The sequence below is a fragment of the Anguilla anguilla genome, chromosome 2 (genome assembly GCF_013347855.1).
Source record: "Anguilla anguilla isolate fAngAng1 chromosome 2, fAngAng1.pri, whole genome shotgun sequence".
Taxonomy (NCBI): domain Eukaryota; kingdom Metazoa; phylum Chordata; class Actinopteri; order Anguilliformes; family Anguillidae; genus Anguilla; species Anguilla anguilla.
The window spans coordinates 18,236,815-18,255,863 of record NC_049202.1 but is presented as its reverse complement, the minus strand read 5'-3'; the positions used below and the strand labels follow the sequence as shown (position 1 = coordinate 18,255,863).

Here is a 19,049-nt window from a genome sequence, read left to right as displayed (position 1 = left end):
CGTTCAAAGCAATGTATTCTGTATATATGACTCTGATTAATTTTTACTATGCGGCTTTAATGGAAATAATTATTTGAACAGCACTTGAGACAATATTACAAACTGTGGTAATAGTAATCCCCTCTGAAAGTTTTCTATCAACTACTCAACTAATCTACCATAAACCCCACACATTGAGACCGGTAATCTTTTGAAACACTGAAACATACATTAAAAACTAGTTGCCACATTGTAATTATTTTTTATTCACGTCAGTTTCTGAAAGAAATATTTTTGCTAATGACCATCCCAATAGTAACTAGGACAGTGGAGAAATTCTCTGTTTTGGTAAGAACAAAGGGGGAAAAGAAAATTACCATGAATTCATTTTAAATGCCTTGCTCCTTCCCGGAGAAATCCATGAGATTTTGCCAGAAGAAAACATTGCCCTTTTAATTTTAGACCCCGCCCCTTCGGCCTCTTCAACTCCTCCTGGTTTAGTGTATCAATTCAGGACATATCACGTGACCCGGGGAGGGAGGTGTTAATGCGAGCTGTATTGAGCCTCGCAGTTCAGTGCCTGCATTCCTCTCTTCGTCAAAGCCTGCTTTAAAGAAAGAAAAAAATCATAAATAATAACTCATGCGGACTGGACTAAACCATAAAGAGAGTCGACTGGATTTATGACAGAACTCGTGTCCAACGGAAATATATGCGCAGGAGAATTTGTTAACCTTTTTTGATTATTTTCGTTTTTATTTTGTATAAACAGAAAGCAAGCGAAAGGAGGTTGAAAAATAAACATAAACGGCGCTTTTTCCCCATTTAAAAAGAAAACAAAATGGCTGATGACAGCAACCGATAACAAGGGCAAAACGACGCTGTCCCCTTTAAGAGCAAAAAAAGGTACCAATTATTTTTTATACAAGTTAAACATCAAAATTGGACACTTCATTTCCTGGCTATTGTTTGTAACTCTACTGTCGGTTAATCATAGGTTAATCATAATAGAGGAATGGTGGTAAAAATTGTAAATCACTGTCTCCTGGAGAATTATTTCGCGTAGTTAAATTAAGACAGATAGGTAATTGTGGCAGCTAGGTGAGGTGCGAACTAGCTGCCAGACCGGAGCCGAAGGGGGCCGAACAGAGGAAAAGAACGTAGCTTATCTGTGCCGTTAATAGGTTTTCTTGATCACAGTATCAGGAACTGTGTTCATTTACTTATAGCCTACACATTATCTGGCGAGCTAGCGTCATTAAAAGCAGCGTTTAACCAGGTCCATTTCCTTTTATGCTGGGGGAAATTAAAATGTCGAGAAATTAATAGATAATGCAGTATGTAATAGACTATCGACTTACGATGAATATATTCTAAATGTTTATTTTTTGAAATCAAATACTTTTTATAAAAATCATCTTACCTAACAATAAGTAAAGAAATGGCAGGGGCCTTGTGTATAGATCGATTTTTTATGTGATCGGATATTTTAATAGCTAGGTTACGTTGTTTTAAAACATAGCTGTACTGTTGCTAGTTATTGCTGGGAATCGAGCCCGACTGATGCTGCTACGTGATACATGATTTAAGGGCTAAGGGTAGTTTTCTAAGGTCATACGTTTCCGATTATACGTTTTAAAAAGACCTGTTTTTGTTTTGTTTTTTTGTTAGATAAAAGGCGGTCGCAGGCGTATTCACATTTACAGAGATTAACTTCAAAATAGGCCCACCTATTAAAAGTAAAATCAACTGACTACAAATAACTATGCATTATGTTACAATGTTGCCGGTTTACTTCACAGCATTGTTGTAAATAAGAATGACAGGGATCATCGATACATAGTTACGCGCTGAGCCAGGGAAAATGTGGGGGTTGGTGTCATCAGCATTCATGTAGCTACGGTTAATTCCTATTCGTTTGCGCCGAACGTAATTGTTGCATCGTAATGAGCTAATTCTAGATTATTCTGAATTCCATAGCTGTTCCATCGACAAAGATTTTAGATTTACTTTGATGTTGTTGGTTCTGAACGAGGTGTCGACATCCTGGGAAACCTATCGCTCGGGAAAAGGGAGGTAACTAGCTGGCAAGCTACGTCCTTTTTCCGAAATCGGATCTCGAAATTTGGAATGTTTGTCGTTTTCATCAAAGACTTAATCTGTACGGATTTTAAAACCAACGAGTATTTTTGTCTGCTCCTTTTCATCAGTAATTGTGCCTTTGCTAGCACAAATGTAGCTTAAAAAGCTGCTTGGATGCCTGCGCTGCATTGTACTTCGTCACAGTTGGGGATTCATTGGAGAAAAATTTAGTAGCCTTGCAAAAACGTTTGATCCGGGCTCAAGAGCTACGTCTCTCGTGAGTGTACAGTACGCTAGGGTGAAAGTCTCGTTTATTAAAGCACATAAATTAATATTAGACACCACACCGAAGTCTGCTGGCTTTGTTTTCTGCTCTGGAATTCGATTCCTCCGACCTCAAGAGTGGAAGAAGCGCCCCCGTGGCTTCATGAGGAATTCTTATCAGCCTTCCTAAATGGACTTCCGAGGATTTTACTGGTAGCTAGCTAGCTAGATAATTCCTAAATAATAAACACACGACAGATTACTTCAGTTGGACTATAACCCGTCCTGTCACGACTGTCGATTCATGTAAAACTGGAACTTTAAATAGGCTAACGACAGTCAAAAGGCGTAATTTTTTCCTTAATTTCTTTTCTCTAAAGGAAATCCTGTCAGCTAGCCAATTAATGCGAAAATTAGCCGGAAGTTTCTCAGAAGAGTTGAGATGGCTGAAAACTGGAAAAATTGCTTCGAGGAGGAGCTCATTTGCCCCATATGTTTGCACGTATTCACTGAACCGATACAGCTGCCTTGCAAACACAACTTTTGCCGCGGATGTATCAGCGAGGCCTGGTCGAAAGATACGGGTATGGTGCGTTGCCCGGAGTGCAACCACGCCTACAACCAGAAACCAAGCTTGGAAAAGAACCATAAATTATCAAACATCGTAGAAAAATTTAACGCACTGAATGTGGACAAGCCACCTGCAATATTACAATGTATCCTCTGTCGGCGAGGGCCACCGCTCCCGGCGCAGAAAGTTTGTCTCCGCTGCAATGCACCATGCTGCCAGTCCCACGTTCAGACACACCTTCAGCAACCTTCCGCCAATCCGGGTCACTTGCTAGTCGAGGCCGAGGATGTACGGGCCTGGAGCTGTCCTCAGCACGATGAATATAGACTGTATCATTGTGAAGCGGAGCAAGTGGCCGTCTGCCAGTACTGCTGCTTCTCCAGATGCACTGCCAGCCACGGCCATGCCGTTTGCGACGTGGAGGTCCGGCGCAACGATATCAGAGTAAGTGAACTCTTCCAAAGCAAACTCCACGCCTTGTAAACGTACACACACATTGCCTTGCCTACTCTCTTATGTGTGCTTCTCTGACCGATGACTCCTGTAATGTCCATCACCCGCAGTTAAAATAGATTATAAATAATATAGCCTAGATCAATTTAACGTATTTTCTTAGGACTTTTCATTTGACATGGAAACATTTTAGATGCTGGATTGGTGAAGACACCCCCTTTAAACTTGGTGCAAGTTCTACCCTTTCATTCGCTGTCACATTGGATGTTCAGGTGCATGTGGTTTGACAGACTTCCGGTCCATATGTTTACTAAATGAATGTTCAGGGCTGGCGCAGTGAGTCTGTGGAACAGATTACACGTTTGAAAGTTTGTATTTTGCATAATTTCACCTTTATGGTGCTGTCAGCATTAGACTGACAATGATGTAGATTTTAGGTCCAGTCATTTGACGCCAGGGATTGGCCTACGATTTGCCTGAAAACTGTAGCCTTACATTAGCATTGATTCATTTTATGAGAGAGCGTAAATTGATAGGTAACACGGTGCGAATCGGGGTTTGGTGGATTTTGAAAGAATAGTTATATAACTTGACGGACAAGAGATGCTATTTTCTAGAACCGGACCAGGTATATGATGGGATTACAAACAGGATGCCAGTTGGGCTAAGAGATTATGTATGCTAAGTAAAAAACGTCTTTATATCGTCCTGGTTTGAATAACTGCAAATTTCTTCTGAAACCAGACAACTAACTATTTCTTCCTCGGTATGCGTGAACATGCGATGTGTATATATATATATATATATATATCATATGATATTTTTTTTTTGTTTCCCTCCCCACACACATTCGTATTGCAACTTGTGAAACACTAGTAAGCAATACCACTTCCCTTTCTCCTGCTTTCTGTTGTCGTCAAGTCAATTCAGTGTGCTAAGTTGAATTGGTAAAAGATTGAATTGGAGTGGGTTTCCCTTGGGTGTATGAATTTTCAATTGTGATGCATTCCAGCTCGTTTCCTATTCACTATTATTGGAGGGATAAACAAATGGGCAGAGTCTTGAACAATGCAGGAGCCTCTCTCTGCTTATCTCCCAGACACAGGTGTGTCCTTGTGCAGCACCCAGGGAAGGCTGGAGAAATGGAGAGAGATTCAGTGTATTGTGTGACGCAAGTGCAAAGGGGGGTTGTGGTTAGTTTTCTGTTTCTTTTTGAAAAAATATTTCCTTGACCCATGTGAAACATTATATTTGAAGTGCGTTGCCTTTACCTGTTTTTTGCGCGTTGAGTTTTTACCGTCCTGAGTAGAGATTTAGCCTCTTGTCTGACTGCTCCGAATAACTGCTTTCTGATTGGCTTCCCTATGTTTGACAGTTGGTTCCTTGTGAATCTAATCTCCAGCGTGATTGTAGTTTGGGGGATGCAGTTCAGACATTTGTATAAATTCATAGCAAATTCATAGCAAGGCCCCCAGCAGCTCTTGTTTGAAACCCTGGCTTACACACAGGTCTGTGGCCTAAATATAAGGGCCAGCCTGTGCCCATGCACCAAAGGAGTAGCAGAGGAGTGGTGTGGCGATGTCAGATTTAAAATGGAGAAAGGCAAATGAAAAAAGGTTCTGTCTAATGTAGCTATCCCTAATCTGTCCTGACTCAGCTTCCGTCTCCTGGGAGCGTTGACCTAACCACCGCGTGGACTGGGGCTTGGTAGAGCTCTCGATAGATTCACTCCCCCCAAAAAAACAGGAAATGGTGGCATCTGGGCCAGATGGGGCTGTAAGTGATGCAGCAGTTTTGGTTTTTCTTTTTTACTTTTAACCCTTAGCAAGGGTTTTTTTTTTTTTTTTTTCATTTTCACTTTTGTTCAGGTTGGGGGTTTTTTTTGTTTGTTTGATTCAGAATTTCGTATCATTATTATTATATTTTAGTTCGGTTTTTTTTTTCTCAAATGCGGTTCGCCGGGCATCGGTGAGGGGGTGAGAGCGGGCTGGCGCTCGGTGACGGCGCGGAGCGTCTGGCTGGAGGGCGCGACGCGCACCGCCTGCCGCCGTGGCGAACGTCCGCGGGGCGCCGGCGGCCACAGGCGAGCGAGACCCGAGACTGACTGGCTCGACCAGCGCCGCAGCCGTGGCGGAAGAGACGAGGGGCAGAAATGACAGTAATCTGGACCCGGCCTTTTCCCCCGGAGATAAATCCAGGCCTGCCTGCATAGATGTTATATTACACCCCCCCCACCCCACCCCACCCCACCCCCGCTTGGTATTAGGTTCCAGCCTCTGGCCCTGTTGCCCGCCCGCATCCTACAGTCACTACAATTAGGTCACAGTCTTAGATCCTCCCACTTCAAAGCTTTATCGTGTGTGCGTGCGTGCGTGCGTGCGCGTGTATATGTGTGTGTGTGTGCGTGCGTGCGCGTGTATATGTGTGTGCGTGCGTGTGTGTGCGTGTATGTGTGTGTTACCCCAGTAAAAGCAGGCACAAAACTGAACCGAAACTTTTTGTGTGTGAAAAAAGCATTTTGCTAACGCCGTGAAAAGAGAATTATCGCCACTGGCATGTAAATGAGGCCATTCGGCTGAGGAAGACTGATTAATACGCCATGCTTCCCCCTTTTAATGAGAGGGAACAAAAATGTGATGTATGTTTTCATACGTTCAAATGCAGAATGGCACCTTATGAGGAAAATGTATTGAAACATCTTCAAAGGATGCCATGTATTATAATTACACATTCCCACCATTTCCTTTGCTAGTATTTTTTGTAGCATTGAGGGGGGGGGGTGGGTGACAGAGGGACCAGGGTAAAGAAGGGAGTTAATGGTGAAGGCAAAGCGGCGAGAATACACACGAGCCCGGGCCTGTTGTTCTTAACCTTTTATGAATTTCTGCTTTTATCATTTCGCTGCTTTCCCACAAGGGCCCCTGTGTTCTCTCCCTGGACGATAAGAGTCTGGGAGATGTGCCGGTGGGCGGGGCTTGGCCGCGGCTGCTTCGGGCCTGCGCGGGGGGAGTGTCTCGGGCGATGTGTCTCTCCTCTTGACGTGGTCGGTTTAGGCCGGGGGGGGGTGAGGGGGGTGGCTGCATCGCTGCTTTGTCCAGAGCTCCCTGCCACAGACAGATGACAAGACATCCTCCTTCACGCCAGTCGAGAGCGACTCCGTTCACCCTGGAGTTTAAATAAAGTTTTCTCGAAACCCTGGACCCAAACCCGACACTACGGCATACATAAATGTAAATGCGAGGGGGGGGGGGAGGGTTCGATGGCACGGCATAGACCGTCCTCTCCGCAGAGCTGGTCTGCTGCCTGGGCCTCCCACGGGCTCTTAGCAACCAAAAACAAAAAAAGAGCTGTGCATGAAAATGAGTGCCCCTCTCAGGGCTGCGTGTGCGGAGTGGGAGGACATGCATCTCTGTGGCCATGCGTGCCATTGTGTCTGCGTTCAGGTATTTGCATTTGTGGGCAGCTGCGCACGGTCACGTGTGTACGTCTACGCTCCTTTCCGTGCATCAGTGTGTGCGCTTGTGTGTGTGTGTTTGTGTGTGTGTGTGTGTGCGTGTGTGTGTGCATGTACACTCATGGGTTGATGTACATTCATGCATTGGAGCGTGCGCGTTTGTTGAGAAGGTAGGCCCACGTTCCTTGGAAAGACAGTCCACCAGCCTCGTGTCAAGGATCACGTTTCCCAAGCTGAGACCGGTGACCTCGCGACCGACGCGCAGTATCGCGCAGTCTCCGGCCCCTGCGTAAGAGGTTTACACAGAGATGGCCGCCCCGTCAGGCCCGACTGCGTTTCGGCAGCCGGTGTTTACGTAGCGTCAGCGAGCGCCGTCACGCTGAGACAGACGAGCGAAAACCGCAGCGTCATTTCAGAACGAGGGTGTTCCTTTCCGTTCTGGCGCTGGGGAACGGAGATTTTCAGACGAGCCGCTGCTCGGTATGTCTGCACCACCCCCCCCCCCCCCCACCCCTCCCACCCACGGCCCGCATATTTCTGGGTGGGTCCCAACTGAAAAAAAGGAAAATCTTCTGTTGCTACTTTCTGTCAGTGCACGGGGGTGTTGCTTTGGAATCCAGCCCAAGGTTTGGTTTTGCCACATCACCCCCGGCCCGTGTTCAGCCTCTGCCTGATTGGCTGCCTTCAGCGTGCAGAAATGTGCGCACGCACGAGTCGTGTTGCTGATCTTTTTTCCTGAATATTGCTCGTGTTTTCTTTTTTTACCACAAACACTATTTCTGTTGCAGAAGAACGTAAGCAAGCAGGCCGTTGCTCTACAACTGTTGGATGTGATTTTTCAGCTTGTGATTTATTATTATTATTATTATTATTATTATTATCATCCTTATGTTAGAAAGCACTCTTGTTGTAGTGTGTGTGAAGTTGCCTGTGGGAGAGGAGCGTGTGTGGGCCTTTTCTGCTCTCGTGTAAAGGGTCACACACCTGCGTTCTGTAGTCATGGTGACCATTTAATGTAGAATGCCTAGAGGGGCCCAAGTCCAGGACCTACCACCTTGAAGGGTGGGGGGAGGAGAGCACAGTTCACATTTCATTTTTTTTCTTTGTTTGTTTCATTAACTGAGGCCGTATCGTCTCTGGAATGGGTTTCCGGCTCTCCGGAACTTAAATGGCCGCTTGTGTAATTTCTGAATGGCCTGTACTCCCTGCCGTCAGGCCAGTTTGAGGGTCATTTCTGTAAAAGTGGGTGTTAAAGGTCTGCTGAGCTGTGGGTGTGGAGCTGAGAGAGTCCAAAGTCAATCAGTCAGGCTAATTCTGATCCTGCACCTGGCATGTGATTATTAAGAGTGTTGTTCCAGAGCACTGTGGAGTGCGGTGTGTGTAAGAGGCTCACATAGTGGGTGTAGCTTTGAAGACAGTGGTGCTTTTGTGACGGAAACTTTGAGTGAGGGTGTTAAAATCATTGAAATGATATCAGTATATAGTTTTTAATACGGCCTGTTAATGTACTGTCAGTGTGACTTGGAACCCCACCCTCATGACGTGCATATTTATGTTCCTCTTGTATTCAGACGTAAGAACTGCTTATGCGTTCATTGCTCTAAGGAATCCCAATAGAATAATTTACTGCTCCTCGTCAGAGTTCGCTAAATTCAGAGGATATTTATGCGTCATGTACGATGGCCACATTTCTCAACGGTGAATGTAAAAAAAATAATTTCTGATATTTGAAATGGTTTCAGATCAGGTTGGGTGCCGCTTTAGTTAAAAAAGGATCGTTTTCAACGGTGTCATGTTTCCTGTTCCCCTTCTTGCTGTCTCATTTCAAGGTTGTTAAAGAGCCCGGCTTCCTTGTTTTGAGTCACAAGAGCGCACAGATGAGCAAAGTAGCAGAAATAGATCAGCTCTGGGCTCTGCATTTAGAAGTGAAACTGTCACGGGCAGACATGGAGCTCTTAAGCACCACACCGATAGCTGAGCTCTAGAGCTTATCTCGCACCTCCGATGGGTTGGAGATTTATATAAAAGATTAAAGGTCGGAAGTAAATTAGAGCCATGGTTTTCAACACAAAAGCAAAATATGAAATGATCCGTTTTCATCCATTTTATGTGAAATCTAGTTTCTCTTTGCGAACTGATATTGGTTTTGATAATTGAAGCATCGGAAAGGAACATTCATCCATATACCGGCTGGTAGATGAAATAAAATGAATATTGCTCATATTACTTGCACTCAAGGTAAATTATTTTAGATATTTTTAATGTATTTTCCTTGTTTTGAGCGACCGTCCTACCAAAGCGTAGCTCAGCGGAAATAACCGGCTGGCTGGACGCGCTCCGGTGATCACGCGCCTACAACTGCGACCGGCGCTCCACCTGATGGTCCCCCGAAGTCCGCCTATCCTTAAGCGCTTCTTGGTCGAAGGAATTCTCTACAGTTTTCCGTCTGCCGTTCGAATGGTTCTTCTGCGTCTGTGCTGCCGAATCGCATGCCTGATCGCTGCTTTTACAGCTCCGCCAGGGTTGCCAGGTGTACAAGAAACGGTAAAAAAAAAAAAATTCCATCCCAAAAGCTGGCACAAGCGCAGCCCGAAGCCGGTGGCGGACCGGGACGGACGGGGAAATTGCCGCAAGTAGCAGAACCGTTCGCGTACAACTGCTACCCCTCAAGAGCCCTCTCCGAGGCCGCGCATTTCGCCCAGTAAACGCTATCACATAAAAAACATGTTTTCAACGTACAAAAATGCCAAGTTACTCACACATACAAGACATACACCGTCAATAACTCATTCATTCAGACGGCCAAAATCCAGACCTGCCATTAAAAGTATTGATATCAAAATGACGCCAAGTTACGGTACTACAAACAATATAGGCTATCTTGCCTCACCGAAATTTAATAACATGTATTCCAAAGCAATGCTACCCAATATTTCCTCAACTCTTTCAAGTCACTTGGCCCTGAGTTTTGTAATCTTACCATATTACAATGTCATGCAAACGTTGTGTCAGATCAAAGTGTCAAATGAGCTACCTAACGTTATCGATAACATTGCCTTATGAAAGCAAACTACCTAGTTAGCTAACATTAGCTAGCTAGCTAACTAAATGAATATAACCAGAAATAATCTAATAGTCCTTAAAAGGCACTCTAATTTAAGTGAACCTAACGTTAGTGAAATATTTGCATTGTCTTGCCCGTAAGCCAGTGGCGCAAACTATGGGTCTCGAGTTATTCCATGGGTTTACGGGGTGTGGAAAGGGGAGTGGTTACTGTGTTCGTGAGGCACCAAGTTGAGAACTTTCTCAACCGGTTGAAAATAGGACGATAAATTTAAAACGCATATTTCTCCAAAAATACAGAACGGACATATTTAATACTTTACTCATTGTGTTTCTTCAATGCCTCTTGTGCAAATAGCACTGAGAAAACTGAGAAAGCGTGAAGATGACCAAGGTACTCCTTTAAAGAAAGGTGTTCCGAGCTGGGCTTGAACCTAAGGACTTAAGGACTGAGTGTCTGTGGCTGTTGTGGTTATTTCTGTGGGGAACCCTGAAAAGTGCCAAACTCTCGGTGCTGTATAGGTATGGGGCATGCCCCCGCCAAGGCGTAACTTGGCGGGATGGCATACCTGCCATCCCAATACCTGCAGAATGTAACTTTCCACTTTCTTAGTATAAAAAGTACTCAAATTTTGCGTGAAAATCGCGGACATGGCAACCCTGCGGCCCGCATGCGTCGCGGAGCGCCTCGTCAGTCCCGTAGGCCTGAACACGCAGGTTCTCTCCCGCGGGACCGTATCGATCGTGCAAATGCACATCGAGCTCCCCCGTGATGGTGAATAACAAAGCCTTTGAAGTCCTGTAGCGGTATTTACATCAATGGAGTGCAGGGGGCTTTGGGGGAACAGATACGCATTTTATTTACGCTCTGTAGCGCCGTTCCAAAAATCCAAGGTCGCAACACAAAACGTATTGTTTGGGCAAACCGATTGAAACGGAAGGTTAGAGAATGGGTCATAAGAAAGCGGCTTAAAATGGGGTAAAAAGCCCAACATGAGAAAACAGGATGAGATAAAGCAAAGAAGAAGGAAAACAAAGAGCAGATATCTTGGTGCTGGTATGTGCGCGTTGTGTTTTTTTCTTTTCTTTTCTCCAGCTGTTTTAAATGACTTTGAAGACAGCCGTAGCTGCTATGGTAGCAGTGCTTTATTTGGAAATCGCAGCTTGTAGGTTGTTTAGCATTCATGTTGGGGCATTAAGCAGGGCAGGGGGCAAGGTGAGTCATTTTATATGTATGGGGCTGTGAATGCACCATGGTGTCAGGAATGACATGGCCGACACGGAACGTTTGTCATTGGTTCCGATAGCCGGGCTTCTGGCCCCAGATCCCTGCCCTCTAAACGACCCAGTTGCCAGGGGCTACAGGAATATCTCCTCATGGCCAGTGAGAGCTGTCACCCTGCAGCCAACCCTGCAACCCCCCCCCCCCCTTTCTCTCTCTGTCTCTCTCTCCCTCTCCCTCACCCTCTCTGTCCTCTCTCGCTCTCCCTCTCTCCCTCACCCTCTCTCTCCTCTCTCTTGCGCGTGCACACACACACACACACACACACACCCCGAGCTGAAGGCTCGACTCTTGTGAAGGGAGACATGACTATTCATCACTGAAATTCAGATACTCTCAAAGGAGAATCCACTGTTGAAATTGAAGTAGATTAGGAAGAGAACCAGATGTACACACACAAAAGCATACATTCGCACATATGCACGTGCTGACGCGCGCACACACACACACACACACACATAAGCAGAGCCATAAATAAATCACTTTGTTGTCATGACAGCGGGTATCCATCCCCCTACCTTACCCTCCCCGTTGAGGCTGCCTTTTACATGTAGCATTTTTTTCATTCAGAGGAAATTGCATTAGGTGCTTAATTAATAGTGGTGTTGCAGTCATAGGACCGAGTGGATGGGTTTGACACCCTTTGGCCTGGGTGGCCAGACCGGGGGTTTCAGCTGAAAACAAAATCAAAAGCTTTGAAAAATAAGAGGCATCGATATCAAACGCGAAAGCAGCTATTTTGAATTATGAATCATACTCATTATTGGCAGCTGTTTTTTTCCCCCCTTCTCTTTGATTAAAAAGACTTGGTTGGTTGTCACAGAGATCCTCAGATCTCCCTTTGACAAGAAATTTTGGATCACACTGCCGAGCCAAGTCTAGTTGTTTGCCGGATTATGTTATTTACAATGGCCTAAAATCTTTGCAAATTTGCCTTCTGTCGCGTTTTTAGTTGTTGGTTTCGTAAAGGAATAGCTGTGGCCATAAGAGAAGGTGCCATTAGGCTTAATGAAAGTCTCCAAGTGTGGAAATTTGATACAATGCATGTTCAGAGAAGAGGGACAAACTGGCGTAATTTTAATACACTCAGTATTTAGAATTTGAGGAATTTTTAAACTGCTGAGACTTGTCTTTTTCTCGGTTGGTTTTTAAAAAAAAGCGCAGTTAAGACGTTAATGTTTTGTGAATAAATGTCACGCCTCGCGTTTCTTTTGGGGGTTGTTCTGCCTGACCCGTCAGCTGGTTTGCTATCTTGCTTGTGCATTGGTAAGTCTTTTTTTTTTGTGGGGGGGGGGGGGGGGGGGTGGGGGGGTTGGGGGGGTGTTGGGGGGGGGGGGGGGGGGGGGGCGGCACGCTTGCCGACCCCGACTCGCACGGCTCACTCCATCAGACGGGACAGTTGGCTCGCCGTAGAGAGGGGGGCGTTTTGTCACTGCCTCTTGTGCCACACATAAAAATGCTAATTCATGCTGAGGCCTGCCGAAGCACTGTCAGCTGCAATAAATCACCTTTTCGCTTGCATTGTGATTGGATAATCTTTTTCCCATTTTCAGCCTGCTCGAGCTTATGTGTGTTTTCTGTGCTTCTGGTGGGGAAAAAAAAGACCTGCGTCCGTGTCTGTGCGTGTGTGTTTTGTAGATCGTGTGCTCTCTGTGTCCGGATAAGCACCGTCCTCATTATTAACCTATGCAATGTTATTACCGTACCAGTATCGTATGAGTGTTTTGAGCCCTTGTGTGTATGTTCTGTCGTGTTTGTATGTGTTTGTGTGGCCTGTGTGTTTGTGTTCCTGTCTGTGTTTCGAGCTGATAGTATGTTTTGTGATAATGAAAGGCTTTTGCTAAGAAATGAGGCTGTCTCTGTCTTGGATCTCCAGTCTTGTCTCTCTCTAGTCTCGCTCGCTCAAACGCTCTCTCGCAGGCAGACGAGTCGGATGGCGTAGCGTCTGTCGCGCGTAGCGTTTCTGGAGTCTCATCCTCATCCTCCTCTTCCTCCTCCTCCTCCTCCCAGAAAATGCTGATGAAGCAGCAGGACCAGATAGAGGAGCGGGTGCAGGACATCGAGGAGCAGCTCTACAAGCTGGAGTCAGACAAGTGTCTCGTTGAGGTACAGGCCCTCCCCCCTTCTCTCTTTCTTTCCTTCTCTCTCCTCTCTGTTTCTCGCTCTGACAAAGATCCCACACATACGCAAGGACATACGATTATTCATGATAGCATGGCGGAGAAATGTGTTGTTGCCTAAATATCACTGATGTGCCAAGTGGATTTGTGTTGCGTAATCAAGCCAACAGTGTAAACATTCGTAAATGGGCTGAACCGTGCGCGTGTTAAGGAACACGGTTGAGAACGTGTGTGTCCGTGAGAGAGAGGAGGGTAATCAATGTGTGGGTGTGGGCGTGTGTATGTGTGTGTGTATGTGTGTGTGCGTGCGTGTGTGTGTGCGCACGCATGGCCGGGTCCACCACAGAAGCATCACTCCGCCCTCCCCTCCCCTCCCCTCCCTTCCTCAGGACAAGGTGCAGCAGCTGAAGGAGGAGGTCCGGATGCAGTACCAGAAGGTCCACCAGCTCCTGGAGGAGGACCTGGGGCGGACGCTGGAGGTCCTGGACAAGGCCCGGTCCAAGTTCTGCCAGGAGAACTCGGCCCAGGCCCTGCAGCTCAACGAGCGGCGCCAGGAGGCCAAGAAGCTGCTCAGCTCGGTCCAGGTGGTGTTCGACAAGGCCGAGGACATCAACTTCATGAAGGTGCCGTTCTGCGCCGCGACCCCGCCCTCCTGACCGCTCGCGCCTGCCTCTGCCCCGGCTGCTCTGTCGCCGTGGCAGCATGAGTCATCTGCGACCGGCGCGTCCCGTGCTTCTCTTAACGGGCACCAAGCGCTGTTTTTTTTTTTGGCAGGGAGAAAAGTATACATCGGAAGTTATGATTGTAATTGTCGTTCGCTAGGGAAACGGACCGAGCGTTTGAGTAGCGTTTGCGGACGAACCGCGCGGGAGCGGGGAACTGTTTGTGAGCTTCGCTGCGCGGGCGCCGCGTCGGGGGGTTATGGCGCGGCGGGCTCGCGGAAGCTCGGTGCGGCCGAGCGAACGCTCTCCGTTGCTTTTATTTCGTTTTCCCACAGCGCCGCCCTGCCAGGGCCTTTTAAGTGGTCTCCTGGAATAACAGGCCCGGATGGTGCCTCCACAGGCCCCCTGTGTCACTGCTGCCGTGTTTCAGGGGTGCTGATTTCAGCCGCCTCTGGAGGGAAATGTTATTGGGAGGGAGCTCCCAGAATCCCCCTGCTATACGTACACACATGCGCGCGCACACAACGCACACACTCTTTTTTTTCTCCAGGCTTGCTCTCCCAAACTTACGAGCACACACACCTACGCTCTTACGTTGTATACATTCACGCACCGAGAACCACAAACACACACAAACCTGACACACGCACACAAACACACACCAAGCAGAACATCTCCCTCACGTCTTCATCATCTATTTTTACAGTCCCCTCTGCTACCCTCCTGTTCACGCTGCCTGTAATGCAGCCTTGTTAGCCAGCCTTGTTCCTTTGTATGGTTAAGAAGTACAAATTTCAATTTCTTAAATGAATTCATTTCAATTATTGTCCTAACTACAAGACTAAGGGATATGTGCATGTGTGTGTTTCGTGGATTATTTCAGAAACGTGATACTTAATGCTTTGGGTTTTTTTTTTTTTTTTTTACAGAACACGAAGTCAGTGAAGATATTAATGGACAGGTGAGCAAGTGATGAGTCCGTATTACAGTCCGTTCTGCTGGTCTCGTTCTCCCCCCACCCGACGTTAACCAGATTGTTGGTTCCAGGTCACAGTCGTGCGTCGGCAACACCCTTCCTCCGCACAAAGTGGGTCACCTCAACTCCAAACTCTTCCTGTCTGAGATCTCCAAGAGAGAGAAGAACCTGCGGAAAATGCTGGAAGGTACATCGAAAAATTCCAAACAATTTTAGCAAATTGCTCGAAAAGAAGGAAACATCTGCTTGGAGCGTGTTTCCAGCTGATGTTGTTTTCGAGAGAGCGTCGTGGCTTATCTCTCTCTCATTCAGCCTCTCTGTCTCTCCCACTCTCAGTTCACTTCAGTTCAGTAATGCTTCGTTGGCATGACCGGAACATAGCAATATTCCCAAAGCGTAAAAGCAAAACAAGATATAAGACAAATGGTATCAGAACTAATTTGAAGTAATTACTAGAAAAAATAAAGAAAAACTATGAGAAGGGTAGACAAATGGGCATATTAGAGTGACCGTTTTTTTTGTTTTTTAATGATAGTGAGACAAAATAAGTAATGGCAATCTGTGATTGGTGTCACTGGCTACGCAGAGATTTCGACACTGTCTGTCTGTCTGACGGCTCCCTCTCTGTCTGTCCGTCTGTCTGACGGCTCTCTCCCTCTCTGTCCGTCTGTCTGTCTGACGGCTCTCTCTCTGTCCGTCTGTCTGACGGCTCTCTCTCTGTCTGTCTGTCTGACGGCTCCCTCTCTGTCCGTCTGTCTGACGGCTCTCTCTCTGTCTGTCTGTCTGACGGCTCCCTCTCTGTCTGTTTGTCTGTCTGACGGCTCTCTCTCTCTCTGTCTGTCTGTCTGACGGCTCTCTCTCTGTCTGTCTGTCTGACGGCTCCCTCTCTGTCCGTCTGTCTGACGGCTCTCTCTCTGTCCGTCTGTCTGACGGCTCCCTCTCTGTCCGTCTGTCTGTCTGACGGCTCTCTCTCTGTCTGTCTGTCTGACGGCTCTCTCTCTGTCTGTCTGACTGACGGCTCTCTCTGTCTGTCTGTCTGTCTGACGGCTCCCTCTCTGTCCGTCTGTCTCCAGCTCCGTTCAGCGCTCCCGCTCAGTTCCTCCAGAGCGTTCCGGCGTATTCCTGCAGCCTGGGCGGCTCGGGGGCGGAGAAGCGCAAGCACTCGACCGCCTTCCCGGACGGCGGCGCCGGCTTCCTGGAGCCCTCCTCCGGGGGCGGGGCCAAGCAGCAGTACCTGGGCCAGGGGGCGGCGCCGGGGGAGGGCCAGTCCTCCCAGCCGGTGGCCCCCTGTGGCTCGGCCCAGCACATGGTGGGCGCGCAGGCGGCCCCCCACCCGGGGCCCGTGTTCCCCCCGCCCTCGCACTACCCCAACGGCGGCTCCGCGCAGCAGCCGGTGCTTCCGCAGTACGGCGGGCGCAAGATCCTCATGTGCACCGTGGACAACTGCTACTGCTCCGGCGTGCCCTCCGTGTCCAACCACCGGGCCCACCCGCCCTACCCACGCTCGGGCTCCTTCCCCTGGACGGTCAGCTCGCAGGAGTACTCGCACCCCCTGCCCTCGGCCCCCTCCATGCCCCAGTCCCTCCAGGGCCTCTCCATGCGGGACTGGATGGACTCACAGACGCACAGGCACCCCGACTTCTACGGGCTCTACGGCCAATCTTCCGCCAAGCACTACGTCACCAGTTAACCTTCCGGATTTCCGTGGATCGCCGGGAAAGCGTGACGCGTACGGATTTCTTATGTTTTCCGAAGTTCGTTTGGAGTTATGCTGATAGAAGGGGCGCATTCTCACACACATATATGCACAGGGCGGGAAATTAACATTAGCCAAATGCTGGTAAATTTTATCTGTGGCTGGATGCTTTGTCTACTCTGCCAGCCACTTTGGCAGGTGAACACCCTTCACTTGGAAATCCTGTTCTATTCTAAATATCTAGTTGTCTGGTAAAACGGTGAAATTGGCTGATGAATTTTGGGATGCACCAGATACTGTAGCCAGGTCACGAAAAAGAAGTTGGTTTCCTGCCCTGCATACACACAAACGCATACACGTGCGCACGCGCACACACACACACACGCACACACACACACACACACTCTCACAGTGGGTTGTCAGTATAACGTGTGGACGTATATGTTTGTGTATATATTTGTGTGTGTGTGTATGCGTGTGCGTGTGTGTGTCTTTATGAGTGAGGTCAATCCCTCTCTTGTTTTCCCTCCCAGTTCTTCCATCACTTAACTTTTAATCTTCTTAACAACTCACTCCACACACCACCCCCAAATTTTTAGTTTTTTGAAAGGGAAGGCATTTTTTAATCCTTGCTCTTTTCATTATTTTAAAATGAAACGTAGGAGAGGGAGGATTTTGGAACTGTTGCAGATTCTGTCGACCCACAGAAGGTTGTTTCATTTGGGAAACGGGGGTTTGTTTCATTTCCCTCCTCGCCCTCCCTGCCCCCTTTTCCGCGGGATGGTGAATGGGGGTGGTCGGCCTTTGTTTAAATGAAGCAGCTTTTTTCTCTTCCTCCCCCAAGTTGGGACGGTTTTAAGATTCAGGATCAACGCAGTGTCTCGCGCGTCACAAGTCTGGATCCAGTGATTATTATTATTTTTTCTTTTAAAAGTTGCGGGTTCTTCATCTTCTCTGTGATATGTTTAGGGATGTTGTTGCTTGAAAACTTCCCTGCAGGGTTTTTTTTTTTTTTTTTTTTTTTTTTGCCACAGGCATCCTCCTGTTGGTGGGTGGTCTGGCTCAATGCAGTCAGGGAGTTGGGCTTTCTAGACTTCAGCCAGTTAACCAATGTGGCCCCACCCAGCAGGACAGAGAATCTGCCAGTAGCCCTGGAGAAAATGCTGCTGGTTCTTTTTCTGAAGCCATTTGTTTTATTTTCCTATGATTGAGAAGATGGGGGGCACTCTTTTTTCTTTTGTTTTGCAAAGTAAATGCCGTGAAGAGAATCCTAACACTGTGGATTGAAAATCTTCAAAGGTTTATGATTTCTCATGAAGGCTTCTGAGTATAAACAAAAGACTGGATTGTGGCTTAAACAGTCTGCATTGAATGCACAGAGGCCTCCTCCTCATGGACAACAGACAGAATAATAAAATAAAAACTGCTTCTGCATCTGAGATGGATGCTTTCATTGTACTTCCTGCAGATTGATGTCACTTCCTGCACCAAGCACATGAGCTCTCAACTTCCTGTTTGTAGCTGTAAGCATGTGGGAAAGAGTTTATGAGCACTCAAAACTGCAAGCGGTTGAAATGGGGGTGTATGTAAGGGTGGGGTTGGGTGGGGGGTGGTGGATGTTGGCAATGGGTGAAGCTTTTTCATTCATTTTATATGAAAAATAGACTTGGACTGCTAAAACTTGTGTTAAAAATGGTCAATGTGCTTAAAAAAGCAAGTATTAAAAAAGCTGGTTGACAAAAATGTATACAAGATCTTTTTGTAAATATTTTGTGAAACAAAATTTAAGGACATGTAATTTGGGAAAATAAGAAAAAAATGTTCCAAATAAATTGTGGTTTCAAATAAATGGTAAAATAATCATTGCAACTATTTATCGTTTCCTTCTGGTCATAACCAGTGCCTTCAGGGAGGTGTGTGTATATACAATCACAAAGGTCCTTTTTTTCCCTCTGATTGGTGGACTTTACACTCAACAATAAAGCAACAGAAACATTTCTTTAAACAGTGGTTTACTCTGAAGTGCTTCCAGAACAAATGACCAAGGTTTACCAGCAAAGGAAAATAATCTTGAACACGACTGTAAATTATGTGTATGGAAAAACTGTAATTATATGGGTGACCGACTGGCTGGCCCATCCAAGGCAGGACTCCATGTAATCACTTTTTGAATTTGACTTTGGCAGAGGTACAAAAGCAAAAAAAAAGAAAAGGTTTCTGGGTGGAGCGTCCGGCTGAAGCGTTCGTCCTTGATGCAGAGACGTGCCCCGCAGTTTGGAATCAAATCCTGACTGTTCCAGTATCAACTGTGGGTGGGAGCCCTGGCAGTGCTGAACTTTGCCCTGGGTTCCAAGTCCTCAGGCTGTCCCTGCCTCATCAATCCCACAAGAAACTTGTCTGGTTGGTTGGGTGTATGCGGTCTACATGCGCGGGGTCTACGGGTCCCT

At 47.0% G+C, this 19,049-nt stretch overlaps 1 protein-coding gene across 1 annotated transcript; it reads left to right on the top strand.

Moving 5' to 3' along the window:
* Positions 1-512: 512 nt before the first annotated feature.
* Positions 513-18,465, top strand: trim8b (tripartite motif containing 8b). Its single transcript, XM_035404808.1, has 6 exons — positions 513-3,340; positions 13,159-13,254; positions 13,658-13,891; positions 14,860-14,891; positions 14,978-15,093; positions 15,980-18,465. Exons 1-6 carry the CDS (start codon positions 2,768-2,770, stop codon positions 16,594-16,596), a joined length of 1,668 nt encoding a protein of 555 aa, XP_035260699.1. The 5' UTR covers positions 513-2,767; the 3' UTR covers positions 16,597-18,465.
* The last annotated feature ends 584 nt before the right edge of the window (positions 18,466-19,049 follow it).

What these genes read in the sequence shown, in the direction of transcription:
- trim8b (XM_035404808.1), top strand. Translation starts at nt 2,768, where the DNA reads ATGGCTGAAAACTGGAAAAATTGCTTCGAGGAGGAGCTCATTTGCCCC. An exon ending in TCCGGCGCAACGATATCAGA is followed by an intron (nt 3,341 to 13,158) that starts GTAAGTGAACTC and finishes TCCTCCTCCCAG; the next exon opens with AAAATGCTGATGAAGCAGCA. An exon ending in GTGAAGATATTAATGGACAG is followed by an intron (nt 14,892 to 14,977) that starts GTGAGCAAGTGA and finishes TGTTGGTTCCAG; the next exon opens with GTCACAGTCGTGCGTCGGCA.